At 46.6% G+C, this 14436-nt stretch overlaps 2 protein-coding genes across 3 annotated transcripts in view; both read right to left on the bottom strand.

The window, feature by feature from the left end:
• Window positions 1-561: 561 nt before the first annotated feature.
• LOC120804380 (MRG/MORF4L binding protein) lies at window positions 562-6113 on the bottom strand. The gene is made up of 5 exons (XM_040153819.1): window positions 5555-6113; window positions 3958-4079; window positions 3778-3859; window positions 3092-3166; window positions 562-2461 (listed from the first exon to the last, which is right to left on the bottom strand). The coding sequence occupies exons 1-5, from the start codon at window positions 5694-5696 to the stop codon at window positions 2259-2261; spliced, it is 624 nt and encodes a 207-aa protein (XP_040009753.1). The 5' UTR covers window positions 5697-6113; the 3' UTR covers window positions 562-2258.
• A 3210-nt stretch (window positions 6114-9323) lies between these two features.
• Window positions 9324-14436, bottom strand: part of hm13 (histocompatibility (minor) 13) — an 18022-nt gene continuing 12909 nt past the window's right edge. For both annotated transcript variants that reach the window (XM_040153815.1, XM_040153816.1), the window contains 3 exons: window positions 14154-14256; window positions 12868-12953; window positions 9324-10281 (listed from right to left, as the gene is read on the bottom strand). In XM_040153815.1, coding sequence (XP_040009749.1) covers window positions 10209-10281; window positions 12868-12953; window positions 14154-14256 — 262 coding nt within the window. In that variant the 3' untranslated portion in view covers window positions 9324-10208. The remainder of the gene's footprint in view (window positions 10282-12867; window positions 12954-14153; window positions 14257-14436) is intronic.

Raw genomic sequence — 14436 nt, 5'->3', positions numbered from 1 at the left:
TACTGAACTTGGTGGAGGGACGGGACCTGGACCAGGAGCAGATCCAGATCGTTTACTAAGAATTTGAAGTTTTTCCAATGAAGTCTGGTGTGTGTTGTTTGGCACTGGCTTTGGTTGAGGTCTGCGCTCTACTGGTTATTGTAGCACTATTATTTACAACTGCAACTAATGATTATTTTCATTATCGATTAATCTGCTGATTATTTCTCAATCAGTCAATCAACTGTGAAAACGCACCGATTAATCGACTAATCGATTATTGATGCATTATTGCGTCAACAGCATTTTAACGTTGTAGTTGGTCAAAGTGGAGATGCTTTTAACTGCTGTTCATGCTGCTGCATAAATAATATTTACAAATGAAAGACAATGCATTCAGATTAAGATTTGATACAGTAGAAGAGACTAAAGGAAAAAACAATATTTCCCTCTGAAATGTGTCGGAGTAGAGGAAAAAAGTAGCAGAAAATGGAAATACTCGAGTACTTCGAAGCTCTACTGAAGTAAAGTACTTTAGTTACTGTCTACTGCTGCCGGTTGAAGAATAAAACAAGACGTTACTGATCTGAGTTCAGCTTTAATGACACAAACAGCCGAACGGCCTCATACATCAGCTCATCATCCATCAATAAATTAACACGTCGTTTAAAAAAAAAAAAAAGAAAAAATCAAAGGGAACGTTTTATTTTCATGGTTTCAAGACGTTAGTGATCAGCTGACAACTTGCTCAGCCTGTCATCTGCGTCTGCCGAGACCGAAACGCTGTTTATCCGTCACTGAACGAAGTGGAGCCGCAGAGAAACGCGACAGGACAGACTCAAGGAGGAAACGGTTGGTCTGAACGTCCCATGAACACTTTGCTAAGAAATGCTGTAACATCTGCTTCGGAGGAAAAGCGCGAAAGCTGCGATTTATTTGTTGCATTCCGCTCCACGGTCAAACGTTTACAACCTTGAAGAGCTTCACATTTCAGACCCTGACTGACCTGCTGAATCTCCGCTCAGACGCCTCGCTCTCCGTCAGCCGGGCAGACGTTCACGTGAGCCGAGTCTCGTCTCTAGTCTCAGTAAAACCTGACCCCCTGCTCTGGCTTAACACTCCACACTATGACACAGACCTCTAATGCACCTGCCCTGCGTACAGCGCCGTCTAGACACCTGGGGAGGATTCCCGCTGAAGAGCCCTGGGCCTCATCTCTCACTGGTGTTCTGTTCTAACATGTTTTTAGGAGAATCCCAGCTGTAAATAACAGAATTCATGGTTTCCTGACTTGCACAGCGGGTGGCAGGTCTTTTTTTAAGCCCTTAGTCTTGTCTGCTACAACCTCCCTGACAGACCAGACCCGGGGCAGAAAAAAAAACCCTTGCAACTACTCACTGCTGCTCTTCCAGGTGACGTCACCTGAGTCAGCATCAAATAAAGAAACCTGGGGGTGTGGAGTGAGAGAGGAGTGAGCTCACCAGACCTCTGTGCCCCCCCCCCATCTCGGCTGCAGGCTACAGGCTCATAATATAGGATACATTAGCACCTACTAGCATAACGCACCTGAGTCTCTGTCAGTGGCCGAACTGCATTGTGGGGAACGCAGGCACCAAGCTCTGACAGGAGAGAAGAATGGAAGAATGTGGAGCCTTTTTTTCAGACTGTCCATCCTGATTTTGACGTTGTTAAAGGAGCGTTACACTAAATCTGTGTGTGTGTGTGTGTGTGTGTGTGTGTGAGTGTGTGTGTGTGTGAGTGAGGGGGGGGCTACCTCAAAGCTCATCACTGCCAGTGACCCCGACTGAGTGAATCAAACTGAAACTAAAAGTGGATTTTAAAGCGTGAGGATGGCCACGCCCCCACTGAAAATGACAACAATATGATCAAATTACAGGTAAAAAAATGAAAGGCTGCGGTGTCCAGACGTGTCACTTCCTCCCGCCGCGATCACATGATGGAAACTGCGCCAGGACGAGGCAGCAGATGCCGATTGACAGGTGTAGCGCAGCCAATCGGAGAAGCCCTGGAGCGAGCTGCTATAAAGGAACAGAACAGAGGTTAACGTTTCCTGCTCTACATCCTCACTCCAGCCGTTTCCTGTTGGCAGCATGGCGATCAGACAGCAGACGGTCACGTGACACAGAGCTCGCAGGTTTGTCGGCACCCTCTTCTTCTTCTCCTCCTCCTCTTTTCCGCTCGTTTCTCTTTCATCCTTCACAGTCCGATCACCTCCTTCTCTTTCCGTCTCCCCCCTCCCCACACACTCTGTCCGTCTCTCAGGTGCGTCTCCTCTTGACTCCTCCCGGACTCGCTGGGTTGGAAGACGACAGCAGTTTCTCGGCCGCCCGGCTCCTCTTCCTCTTCTCCGCCTCCTTCCCTCCTCCTCCTCCTTCGCTCCCTCCCTTCTCCTTGTCCCGCTCTCTCTCCTTGTCGCGACTGCTGCTCGTTCGCTCCGTCATCTTCACCGACGAGTTGCTGCCTGAAGAGAGCGAGGAAACGAGTCACATCAACACAGAACCTCGGGATAAAACCTAAACAACCCCCGTGAGGCTCAGCTCAGATTCAGCAGACGCTCTTTAACTGGTTTGAGGCTCCTGTCTGTGAGATTGGATCATAAAAGTGAACCGTGCCCCCAATTGCTATATGCCTGCAGTGGCTAAGGCCTGGAAAGCAGAACTGAAACGAAGACAGAGTCAACTCATTGAGTAAATAAACGGATTAATACAGGAGTGAAACGCCACCCTGGCTCTCCAGCTTTTCGCCACAGCATTTTTACCTCGAAGGGCCCCTGTGGAGTTTCTGCTCCCTGTCAGCATTGTGAGTGTTTTTATCCCGTGCGCGCACACGGGCACGAAACACGACGTCCCGCCGGCGGTTTCGCACCGTCACACTGATCAACAGGCAGCGGCAAAGCACAGAGAAACGCAGCAACGCACCAGCAAAAGCAGGAGAGAAGGAGACCGCTAAGCGGCAAACGTAGACGTGACATGCGAGAAAGGTCGGCAGCGGTGATGGAACGGGGGATGGTACGTGCATCCAGCTGCCAGGGAGCCTCATCTGCCATTAAACACCACTGAAGAAACAGAGGAGAGGACAGGAAGACTGGTACCTTCTTCATGTGTAGCTGGAGGCTCTCTCTCCATCCTGAACTCCTCTTTGGTTTCCTCCTCTGAGCACAGCTTCCCTACAAACACAAACACACACAGAGACACAGACACACACAGAGACACAGACACACTATTTTACGAACCTTTCAAGTCCCTGTGAGTAGGATTTAACCTTTTGTGATGATGCTGGCTCCTGGTGGTTGTATCAAAACATGACTAAGAAACTACAGCCATGCAGTTTTGCAGTTAGCAGGTCATAAACCAAAGTATTGGGACAAATTAAAACGTTGACCTGATGGTGGCGCTAGAGCGAAAGTCAGGGGATCAGCAGAGCTGTTCCAGTTCATCCTGACAGGCGTCCCTGGAGCCAGAGCGTTAACGTGGCTAAAAAGACACTGTCACTTACAACCTCCATGTCTACACACACACACCACCACCAAATAAATGGCTGGTTTGCAGACGAGACCAGAACCTGACTGGGGATACGGTCCACGGAGACGGAGAATAAGTAAGTGAGGCCGTACATGAAAACCAGGAGAGACTAGAAAAGCTCACGTTTGTTCACCTGTCGTAGCGACGGCACCGCATCCTCACATCTCGGCAATTATTAGTGTGAAAGATGTTAAAATACCTGCCAGACCTGCAGCCAGAGACAGACGGCGAGTCCGTGAATCACATCATGTCTCACCTTCTTTAACCTCCTGGATGATGTCGTCCGGCAGAGAGAAACTCTTCTCTGTGTTTGGAAACGGCAAGATCTCCGACTCGTGCTGCATAACAGACACACACACACACACCTCAGTCAGAAATGATGAACGCAGTCCGCTCAGCGTGAAAAGACACACGGTGTGTTCGGGCGTAACCTCACCAGAGCCTGCATGTCGTACATGGTTCCCAGATGATCCCAGATGACGGAGGAAGAAACCTGCCGGCCGATGTTCTGACTGAACTTATCTCTGATGCAGATCATGTGAAAGTGACGGTTCACTCCTGGACAGAGAGACGGAGAGAGTTAGACCGTGTCCCAGTACACACACCATCTATATTTCCAGTGTACCGTTTTTTTCCAGTTAGCACTCAAGACATGAACGTACTTGCACATGGTATCAGACTTGGGCCGAGGCAAGTCTTTGGATCTGCACCTTCGTCACTGCCAGTTAACCTTCACAAACAGGCAGCAAAGTGGGTTTTTTTGCCGCCAGCCTTTTAAAGTCGTGATTTGCAGTGGGGTCATTCGATTAAGCGCAAAAACTACTTGTTTAGGAATAATGCACCACGCGAGAACATTAATAAGTGAATCCAAACGGTACTAAAACTAGACACGGGACCCCCCCCGAGACAGGACCTTACAATTAGGTGAAAGTTTCTGACCTGCCCGATCGTTCCAGCCGGTACTGAGCAGCTGATAAAACTACCACGAACCAGCCGCTAAGCAACGACCCGAGGCTTTTGGGACCACGGCCACGTCTGTGCCCAAAGCTCCACTCAAAAAGCCGCTGAAGCGTTGCCACGGTCAGATGTTGTGGTGGTGCAGGCGTCCAATGACTGCCCGGTTTGCAGATGGTCAAAAGGTCAGATTTATTATGCTGATCTGTCCGGCCCAGGACACATGGCAGCTTCGCCCCCCCCCGATTGGTGTGATTAGCTGGTCGATCAATAAGTTGACTGCCAGAAGATTAATGGCAACGATTCTGATAAATGATTAAGAGTTAAAGTCTTTTTTTTTTCTTTTTTTTTAGAAAAAAGGCCAAAAGTACCAGCTTCGGCTGTTCCTCGGCTTTTTAATGATAGAAAGCTCGAAACGTTGGGAAGTTTCTGATTTTTGTTCAGAAACAGAAGAAGCAGGATTTGTTATTTCGCTGTTTGCTGACATCTAATAAACCGAACAATCGATCGATCGATCAAAGAAAACGACCTGCTGATCATGAAAGTACAGCACGGCTCCACAAGCGGACCCGTCAGCAGGCTGCCAGCCGCCTGAGCCCCCGCTGTCCCGGGCGGCCCGTTGGCGGTCACACGCACACACACACACACACACAGGCTGCGGAGAGTAGCCCGACCCCTTCACCTTCGACACACTTAGATACCCGAGCGAAAACACGTCGAGTCACAGCAAACACCGCCGTGGTCGGGGGTTTCTCTCCTCGCTTCTCTCCGTTGGATGGAGTTAACGGAGAAATAAAGCCGGTCGCGGCTCGGTCCTCACTCTTCGTTCATTCCCCGAAGTTTAGCTCCAGGGTTGATTTAGTGCTGCGGTTGTCTTCTCGGTGGCAGCGAGGGGTCGTTAGTTCGCACTCATTATCGAAGCAAATCGCGCAACTAACGTTATTTTCCGGTGTTCACCGGGACCCTTCAGAGGCACTTCCAGGTCCCCGGTCCGCGAACCACTCGGCTGAAGCGGCGGAACTAGCAGCCGTTAACGGCTCCTGGGCAGCTAGCATGCTAACGTTAGCCGCGTCTCTTACCGACGGGTTTGTGTCCGATCATGGCGTGAAACAGACAGACCTCCACCTCGTGGCTCCACACCACCGAGTCCTCGCCTGGAACCAGCCCCGCGTCCGGAGGCTTCTCGTCGGTCTGATTCAGCGTCACGTCTGCCTCCCCCATCTTGGACTAAAAGGTTAAACCAGACTGGACAGGAGCTCCCGCACGGAACCGGAGTCTGTTTTGTTCCGTCTGCACCGGCAGCCGGAACTGTGTTCATAACGGCTCCGGCTATTATGTTTTCAGAATAAAAGTCTTCTGCGCTGAAATATGGCCGAAAACTCACGTTTGCCCTTAAAACTACTGAATAATTGAAGAAATAACAACAGTTAACATACAAATTAATATCCAATATGCTGCTTTCTTTAAGCAGTGACATTCAAGTGTCCTTTGGAAAACCTCGACTAAATACTTGGGTGGATAGAAACTGTCCCGATGTAAAATGTTGGATGACTCAAAAACACATGAACCGAGCCAACGTCATGCAAAAGGGTCACTTAAAACATTTTTGATTTGCTGCTCGTTAATTAAAATGTCTTCTTCCTTTAAGTGAGTTCGTAATAATCACGTACTTAGCCTAAAAATCCCCAAACTGCGGCTCAGGCCGAGGAAGGAAACCCTGGATCTGGTTGTGAAAGAGGCAGACGACTCAGACTTGTGCTTCTCTCTACGGTGGTCAAAACACCAAAAAGTTTATTTCAAACAAAACAGACACGGTCGAGGACGTGAAAACGGCCTCCTGCACAAATACAGCCAATGAGAGAAAGAAAGAAAAACGCATTATGTTTCAAAGGAGGGGACACGGAACTCCCGAGGTGAAAATGAGATGAGCCTTTTGTTTTCTTACATCAAAATACAAAACTCTGCATTTCTCGATTAAAGCGTCAACATCAGTCACATCAGGAAGAATTAACGTGAGGCTGAATATGTCCGGCCAGGACAGCAGCCGAGCAACGGCCCAGAGATCCGCACCGTGAGAAACGGAACATCCCCGGGTCGTCAAGCTGTCCCCAGCGGCGGGCTTCCGGGTGAACCCGCGCGGTCACGGCGCGACGCGAACGATAAGACGCCGGTAAATGGTGACGGCCCGACCGGAAGGAACGGGGGACATCCCGAGGTCGGCGTCATGAGGAAAATGGCAGGTTTTCTTTACAGGTCTGACTCTGCTCGAAGAAATCTCCCGGCAAAAAGAACCAATTTCCCTTTTAGTCACGAAATCCCGGCTCTTCTATATAAACGGGTACTTTTCAAATCCCCTTTAATTAAACAAAAAAAAAAAACACACCATTTTTACACATAAAGATCAGTTTACTCATTAGTCCAACTCAGCCTATGTAAACGGTGGTATAACGATGTCTATCAAGTTGCCTGCTGGAAAATGTAGTTTCAAGCGCTTTAAAAAAAAAAAACTTGACCTTAACTAGTGAATTAAAAAACAAAAACAAAAAAACACTAATATTTCGGCTTCTGCTGCTTCAATATTGATCACTGTTGGGTCAATCGGTCTCCTGTGAGTCAGCCGGCTTTGTGGAAGTGTAGCACTGAATTGCTCGAGGGGCCTTTTAATACCAAATTCTGACATTTAGCTATAAATTCAGACTTTTTCCGCCAAAGCCCGGCTTACATCTTAGAGCTCAGTCGTATAGGACTATCGATTTTCGCACCCCTGTGCTAGGAGAGGCGTGAAGGAGAATACGTCCAAGTGACCGAAATGACTGCACATCGTCAACGGCGAATTTACTGGATAGCTACAGCGCGTTTCCGTACGTTTGTCAGGCCGGACCAGGGTTTTCAGCAGATGTACCGCGAGCGTCGATAATGTGCAGAGTTATGGGATAAACATGAGGACAAAAACGTAATGCAAGTTTTCTTGGTCTCATTATTGATGCGGCTTTGTAGGTCAGATCTGGTGTGGAACTCAATGTGCTCCTGGTTGGAGGTCTTTGATTTCATGGCTTTCTGAAGCGAGGAGAAACACAGAAAAACAGAAAAGAAGCCAGTTTCTCCGTCGGGAAAACTAAGGTTCTGCATAATTTTGCAGCAGCAACTGACTAATATTTTCATTATTGATTAATTAATCTGAAGACTCATTCTCTCTTGTCTACATAATGTCTTGTTTGGTCCAAAAAAACAGTCCAAAACCCAAAATAAACTCAGTTTCCAATGGAACAAAAGCAGAGAAAAATAGCAAATCGTCACAGTGGAGAAGCTCTAACCAGGGAATGTTTGGAGTTTATGGCCCAAAAAAATGACTTGAAATCGATAAATTAGCAAAACAGCTGCAGAATAATTTTATGTTGATCTGTAATGGCGACCGTGAACCATCAGATCTGACAAAACACTAGCTGATTCCATCCCAGATCAGATCCGCCGTTTAAGGATGCCTTCGAGAGCATCCGCTAACCACCGGTCTGCTCGGCTCGTCCTCACAGCTTATGGGGATGAGGGGGCCTTATTTAGGAAGAGGCTCCCCTCGCAGCCTCTTCGTAAACAAGGTCTGAGAAAGACTGGGAGCACTGGGAGTGTCCAGCAGAGCAGGTTGAGTCTGCCTCCTCGTCACAGGCCAGAACCTTAAGACCGAAAAACAATTGTACGTATGGTTTTTGCCAAGCTTTTATTCACGCAGGTGGGTAAACGCTCACCTGCTCTGTCCGGTCACACAACTCACAACTAACAGAGGAGCTGAGCTTGAGGAAACATTGGGTGCTTTCTGACTATAAAACTATCGTTTTAACTTTTATTTATCCACGAAAAGAACAATACTATAAAACATTCACACCTGTACTGTCTTTCAGGAGTAACAGTTAATATTCAGAGCTCAACATATGGTCTGAACAAATGAACAATACCAGTGGGTCTTTTTGTTTTAATAAAATGGTTTTATCCAGATTTTGTATTTGGACTCATTTTCTAATGAGTCCAGTGGTGTTTGATTTCTCAATGTATTTCCAGCATCCTGGCAACAATTTGTTTAAATTCACAGTCTGCACTGTGCTATCACGCAAAAATAAAACTGAAAGTAGACACACTGAGAATCTCTCTGCAGCAACAGATTTCAAATCTCTGCAAGTTGATTTTCATAGAAATGAACTGAAACCACCAGGAAATCTTAAAGCAGCCTGTAAGTATGGATATGAATCAAACAGGCGAAAACAGGCAAAGTCACTTGCACCCTCTAAAGAATAAATAGAGTGATATTCTATGTTTCTTAATGTCAACAAATCCCCTGAAAATAGTCCCCATCAAATGCACGATTTCCTCCCGTTTCTTAAAAACTAGTTTCCAGCTGTTTTAGGAAATTAGAGATTAAAAAAAAAAAAAAAACTATATATTTGTGAGGTGTTTTTAAAGCTTTACGTCTTCAGTAGGAACCAATGGGCTCAGAGCTGAGAGCCACAGACAGAAAGTGTTCAGACTGGTTTGGGTCTGAACATTTGCTGACAGAATAGCACCACAATCATGTTTTAGGGGAAGCAGAGGCAGAATTTACTGGGCGGGAAGAGTTAAAAAAAAGAAAAGAAAAGAAAAAGAAAGCAGTGATAGAAACAGGCTGGACTGTTTTATCATCCTTTCATCATGTTGAGGGTTTTCATGTCAGTGGACCTCCAGTCACTGACTCCACGTCTAAACGACGGCCACTCGTACGAACCTCCATGACTGAATGTGACCTACAGCTGCTGCAGCAGCAAACAACCTTAGAAAAATGGTCCCAGCGGGATTGAGTTTGGAGCCATATTAACACCACAGGCCTGATCATAAGCGAGATTTATTTCCCAGTGAGCAGCTGGGATAGAGAGCCGATTCACACGTACACTCGTTATTTTAGATATGTGGGTGTAAACACAGTACAGCTTTGACAAATGAACAAATAACTATACAATCAAAACTTTTAACTGGAACTTCTCATCTTAAAATTCTGGCCTTTCACACAAAATAATAAAACTGAGTAAAACATACCTGAAGCAACAGAAAACACTGACGTGGGAAAGCAGAGGGCAGAGCGAACGGCGGCCTGGCGACAAATACACCAGGAAACACAAAGAAAGCAGAGGCGCTTGTTTTACCGTGTGATTTTTTTCCACTTTTGAGGCCGTTAAAGGATAAACCAAGCGCTCCTTCGAACAGTGGAAGTGTAACAGTTTCCTGGTCTATCTGAGCCGACAAGCTGCAAACACACAAGAGGATCAGATCTGGCGATGCTGCGGCGGGTTCCACTGATTTATTGCCAGACAAAGTCTCACTCCATGAACTGACAATAAATCCAACAGGACTCTCGCTTTGTGGAGGTTTTTTGGGGGAAAGCTTCTAAAATCGGGAGCCGCGGAGGCTTGGTGTTCCTGTGTGAGTGCAGCTGAGAGACAGACAGAGGAATCATGGTAGGCACCGAGTCTCAACTGTTGTGACGAAACAACCTTTAATTATAAACACCACCACGGCTGGCACCACTGAGACCAGCGGCTGTTCCCATGGTTTTCAAAGACAAACACGTTGGCAACACGAGCTCCGTTTCCCCCGGCAACGAACTGGAAGCTGGAGAGGCGGGAGGGGGAGGGGCTTCAGTGAAATATGGTGGCAGCAGGCCGGATGTAGGTGTTTGAAGGGGTGGTGGTGTGTGGTGGGGTGTAGCGATGGATGCTATTGGTCCTTCTTCTCCGATTCTGACGAGTCCTCTTTAGCCCCCGCCTCCTCAGGGGACGACTCCTCGTACCTGGAGAAGGGAGGGAGGACGCACAGACCGAAGGATGAGCGTTCAGTGTGACTGACCTCAACAAACAGCAACAATCCATTGATTTCCACCTGATCACTAAAGATAAAACTGTCAGTTGCTCCTTCCATTAACTGAATATTCGTATGTTCGTAGATGAGACCAACACATCAACCCGGTGTCTCTCAGTGTCAACAAGACGCAAAGAGTCAAGAGCGCGTTGTGTGTGTTCACAGAGTCCTGAAACCACCTGCAGTCAATACTGTCCCATGGTAACAGACCAAAACTCTAGAGCCCTGCAAGCACCACCTAGAGGCTGCAGATTTCACTACCACCATCACGTACCCGTTGGATTACCGTACAAGTGTAGCTACAAATTTCAAGTTTGTATGGAGAAGGCTGCTTTAGAAAAGATCAGCACATTTTATGGAAATCTTCACATTAGATTTGGGTATTTTTTGTGCAGAAGTCCAGGCAATCGAACTGTGATTTAACACTAAGGGTAGGTTCTGACCGTAGACCCACAACGACCCACCGGTTCGACTACTGCCGACCTTTGTTGCATCCCCAAATGTCTCCTGTGTGTGTCTCCTCCCCCCACAACCCCCGGCTGGTGATATATTGGCCTATATCAACTTTTTAAACTCTGACAAAAGAACCCTCACATTTGGTCAAACAGCAGTGACTAAGAAATGACCAGTTTGTTCGTATCTTCAAGCTCAAACTGACGGAGCGATGCTTGTAGTTTCTGTTGGTGACACACGGAGCGACAGGTGAACAGACGAAAGGATGGATGGACGATGGAACTCGTTTACCTGCCCAGGTGACAGGAGACAGGAAGGGGAGAGTAAAGAGAGGGGGGCGGGGCCTCTACATGGAGGTGGGCTGTAGCCGGCGGCGGCGGGGGGAGGAGCCTGTCGCCATAGAGATGGCATCCATGGAGCTAGCCAGGCTGGCAGGCGAGCCGCTGACAGTTGGGAAGGAAGTGAGCCTGGGAGAGCCAGGGAGAACTTCCTCTGACGACTCATAACTAACCACGGGGGAGACGGGGGGGGGGGGGGGGAAGGAAAGACATGGAGAGACGGAAGGGAGGAGAGAGAGGACAGAATGTACGGGTAAAGAGAGACATGGAGGAGAAAATATGAAAACGTAAATAAAAACATAAGGTTAAGAAGGGAAAGAAAGGGGATAAAATTTTAAAAGAAAAGAGGGGAAGAGGAAAAGAGAGAGAAAGAGAATGTGTTAAGTTTTTACCTTAAATTCTAATGTAAAAAGCTACTACAGAGATCTACTGCCAAAATATTGGAGAAGTGAGAAGGGTGGAGGATAAGGGGAAGACCAGAGAGGTAAAAATGAGAAAGAAGAAATGAGGTGTTGAAGGAGCAAAAGGAGAAAAGAGCAAAGAAAAAAAAGAGGAAGAGATGAGGAGAGCAAGCGATGGAGTGGAAGGACGGACGGAGGCGTCGGGTAAGGGGATGATGAGGCCTGGAGGAAGATGTCAGCAGCCGGCAATCAAAGATGTCCCAGTGGTGAGGAGGATGGAGAGACGAGACAGATGGACGAGAAAAAGACAGACAAGTCTGAAGTCCACATCGAACATTACAAGCTCCCGAAATGTAACGATGCAACGTTTCCGACCTCTTTACTGTAGCACATCGACTGTTTGGGATGACGGGTGAGGCTGTAGGTGACGCTGTCGTTTTGTCGTCTGTGTATCAACTTTTTGTGGACAGAGGTTTAACGGATGAGGACCTGAAACGTTGCATCAGTAAGTGTTCGGGACCATCTCCCCCTGCACCTGTGCTGCTGGATGTTCACACCAGCCGGTGAACAGTGAACCTGAAGGGAGGGATTTTGCACAACTGTCCTTCTGTATTTTCACAGGTTATGTTGTCTGAAGATGTTACTTCCCTTTCAGCTATTAAAAATATTAAAGATTTATTATTTAGGCTTTTCACCTGTAGAAATACCGTTGACGTAAAATGTGACAACAGGAACCATTTTTCTGTACTTTGCAAAAACTAGAACATTTATTTTCAAGCACGTTTCCTGTTTTTGTTTTTCATACAGAAAAGAGGCCTCAGCTGTTGATTCTGCAGAAAATTATTTCAAAAGAGAAACAAAAAAATCCCAAGAGAAAGATTTCGGGACCAATCAGCCGCAAGCTGCAGTTCAATAAACCCAGGTCCCTCCAGATCATAACATCAGTTATTACAATTAACCCGACTGTATACTCATAAGACAGTAGATTATTATATTATAAAAGCAAATGTTTAACTTTTCACATATTTCAGAAAATGTTTTATATCTTAAGATTATATCATTGCCATGACAATTAACAGGACACCTATAAGTCTCAACAATGGTTCACCAGTTGAAAATCACAACTCTCTCAGCCAATCATATATTCCTGTTCTCTCACTTAAGACTTTTATGACTGTTCCTGAAATGTAAGATGACTGCGTTTGTTCCAGTGGCTTCAGTCTTTCATCTGATATTTTTTCCAAATTAAAAAAAACAAACCCATTTAAACATCAGATCTCAGACAAACTGAATCCGTGAGGCTGTGCGACTGCCACGGTTACTCACCTGAACATCTCTGTGAGCTCTCCTTTGAGCAGTGCTACGATGACGGGGAAGCCGACGCAGGCTGGGACCAGGTAGAGCAGAGCGGGCTGCAGGCAGACAGACAGACAGACAGACAGGTGAGCAGGTTAACAACCAGCCGACCGCCGCGGTTCAGCCTCCTCTGAGGTTATACAGTCTGGCTGATGATGATGATGTTGTTATTGGACAACTGGCCAATATTTCATATTTAGCCCCGTTTTATTGCGCTGGGGTTTTTCACTGTTGAATGTAACTGGGTCAAACAGAAACTCATGGCTGCAACAACCTGTACACGGCTTCATTCACCTGGTAAAAAGGCAATGGTGCTAATAGACGCAACATTAAGACAAGGGATGGACGCGGCTTGTGATGTTTCTCGACCTTACGACAAAGTTATATGTAGTTTCACTTCACGACAAGTCTAAAGAGCGAGATGAAGACATGGAGCGTGCCAACAAGACACAAGGAGAGAGGTAGAGTGTGAACGAAGATTAGAGGACAAATTTGATCTGCTGTTGCCATTTAAGCTCGTTTTGCATGATATTTCCTCATCTGTTAAAATTGCTTCTTAAACCACATCATTGATATCTGATCCTTTACGGTACCAACTTGCCTGATCCTCATCTCCAGATGCAGTGAAAACACAAACAGTAACGTGCAAAAAGGAACTTTCAGCTCCCCATTTATGTGCTGGGTTTAGATCCTGGAGCTATTTGGTCAAAAAGGAGCAAACGTCTGAGAGGCAGCCTTGATACGAACTGATGTAAATGAGACATTTTTATCCTCCACATCCACAAATGGAGGCTTTAATATATTGTTCTCGTCAAACTGGGTTTCACAGCGGTGGTTTAAATTACGTTTGAAATGCTTTTCCACTCTAAAAATAAAAGACAGAATGCAGGAAACAAAGAACACTTCGAGAGTTCCGTCCATTCCCGTTGTGAATTGAGGCTCTTAGGCTACTCAGAGTTCTGCCAAAGTCTACATTAAAGGACGGGGTGTGGTGCATGTCTGCGCAGTACACTGGTGACAATTTGTCCACCGCGGGCTGTCTAGTCTCACCACAATGTATTTGGTTTTCAGGTTTTCCCTGCTCCTCACCTCTCCACAGTTTCGTCTAGCATTTTTCAAAATGATTCCTGGGATTGGCTGCCGTTACTTTTGGCCCCGTCCCCTCTGATTTTCTCTCTCTTGCAACATCGCACTGAGGAAGGCAGTTTAGAAAGGCTTGTTCAAATGGTCAGTACAGGGATCTTCACAGAACGTACCTGAGCATGTTTGAAGGTGTGCATGACGAAGATGGTGAGGCCCAGACCAAAGATGTAGGCCAGGAAACTGGAGTAGAAATACGTCCTGCTGTTCTTCTTTAGGCTGCAGACAAAAAGATAGTTTTAACAAACCTTTACTCAACCACAAAGCGAAAAGTAGATCTCACTAGATTCTTCAGGAACATTCAACCCCAAAATCTACCTCAATCAAGGGGAGACACAACAAAGAAGAAAAAGAGGGAAAGATGGAAGCGGAGAGGTAGAAAGAAGAGACAGAGCCTGA

Source organism: Xiphias gladius, chromosome 18 (genome assembly GCF_016859285.1).
Source record: "Xiphias gladius isolate SHS-SW01 ecotype Sanya breed wild chromosome 18, ASM1685928v1, whole genome shotgun sequence".
Classification (NCBI taxonomy): domain Eukaryota; kingdom Metazoa; phylum Chordata; class Actinopteri; order Istiophoriformes; family Xiphiidae; genus Xiphias; species Xiphias gladius.
Note: the sequence above shows the minus strand (reverse complement) of the source record. Positions and strands in the feature narration are given on the sequence as shown.

What these genes read in the sequence shown, in the direction of transcription:
- LOC120804380 (XM_040153819.1), bottom strand. Translation starts at nt 5,696, where the DNA reads ATGGGGGAGGCAGACGTGACGCTGAATCAGACCGACGAGAAGCCTCCG. An exon ending in GATCGGACACAAACCCGTCG is followed by an intron (nt 4,080 to 5,554) that starts GTAAGAGACGCG and finishes CTCTCTGTCCAG; the next exon opens with GAGTGAACCGTCACTTTCAC. An exon ending in TCCAGCTACACATGAAGAAG is followed by an intron (nt 2,462 to 3,091) that starts GTACCAGTCTTC and finishes CGCTCTCTTCAG; the next exon opens with GCAGCAACTCGTCGGTGAAG.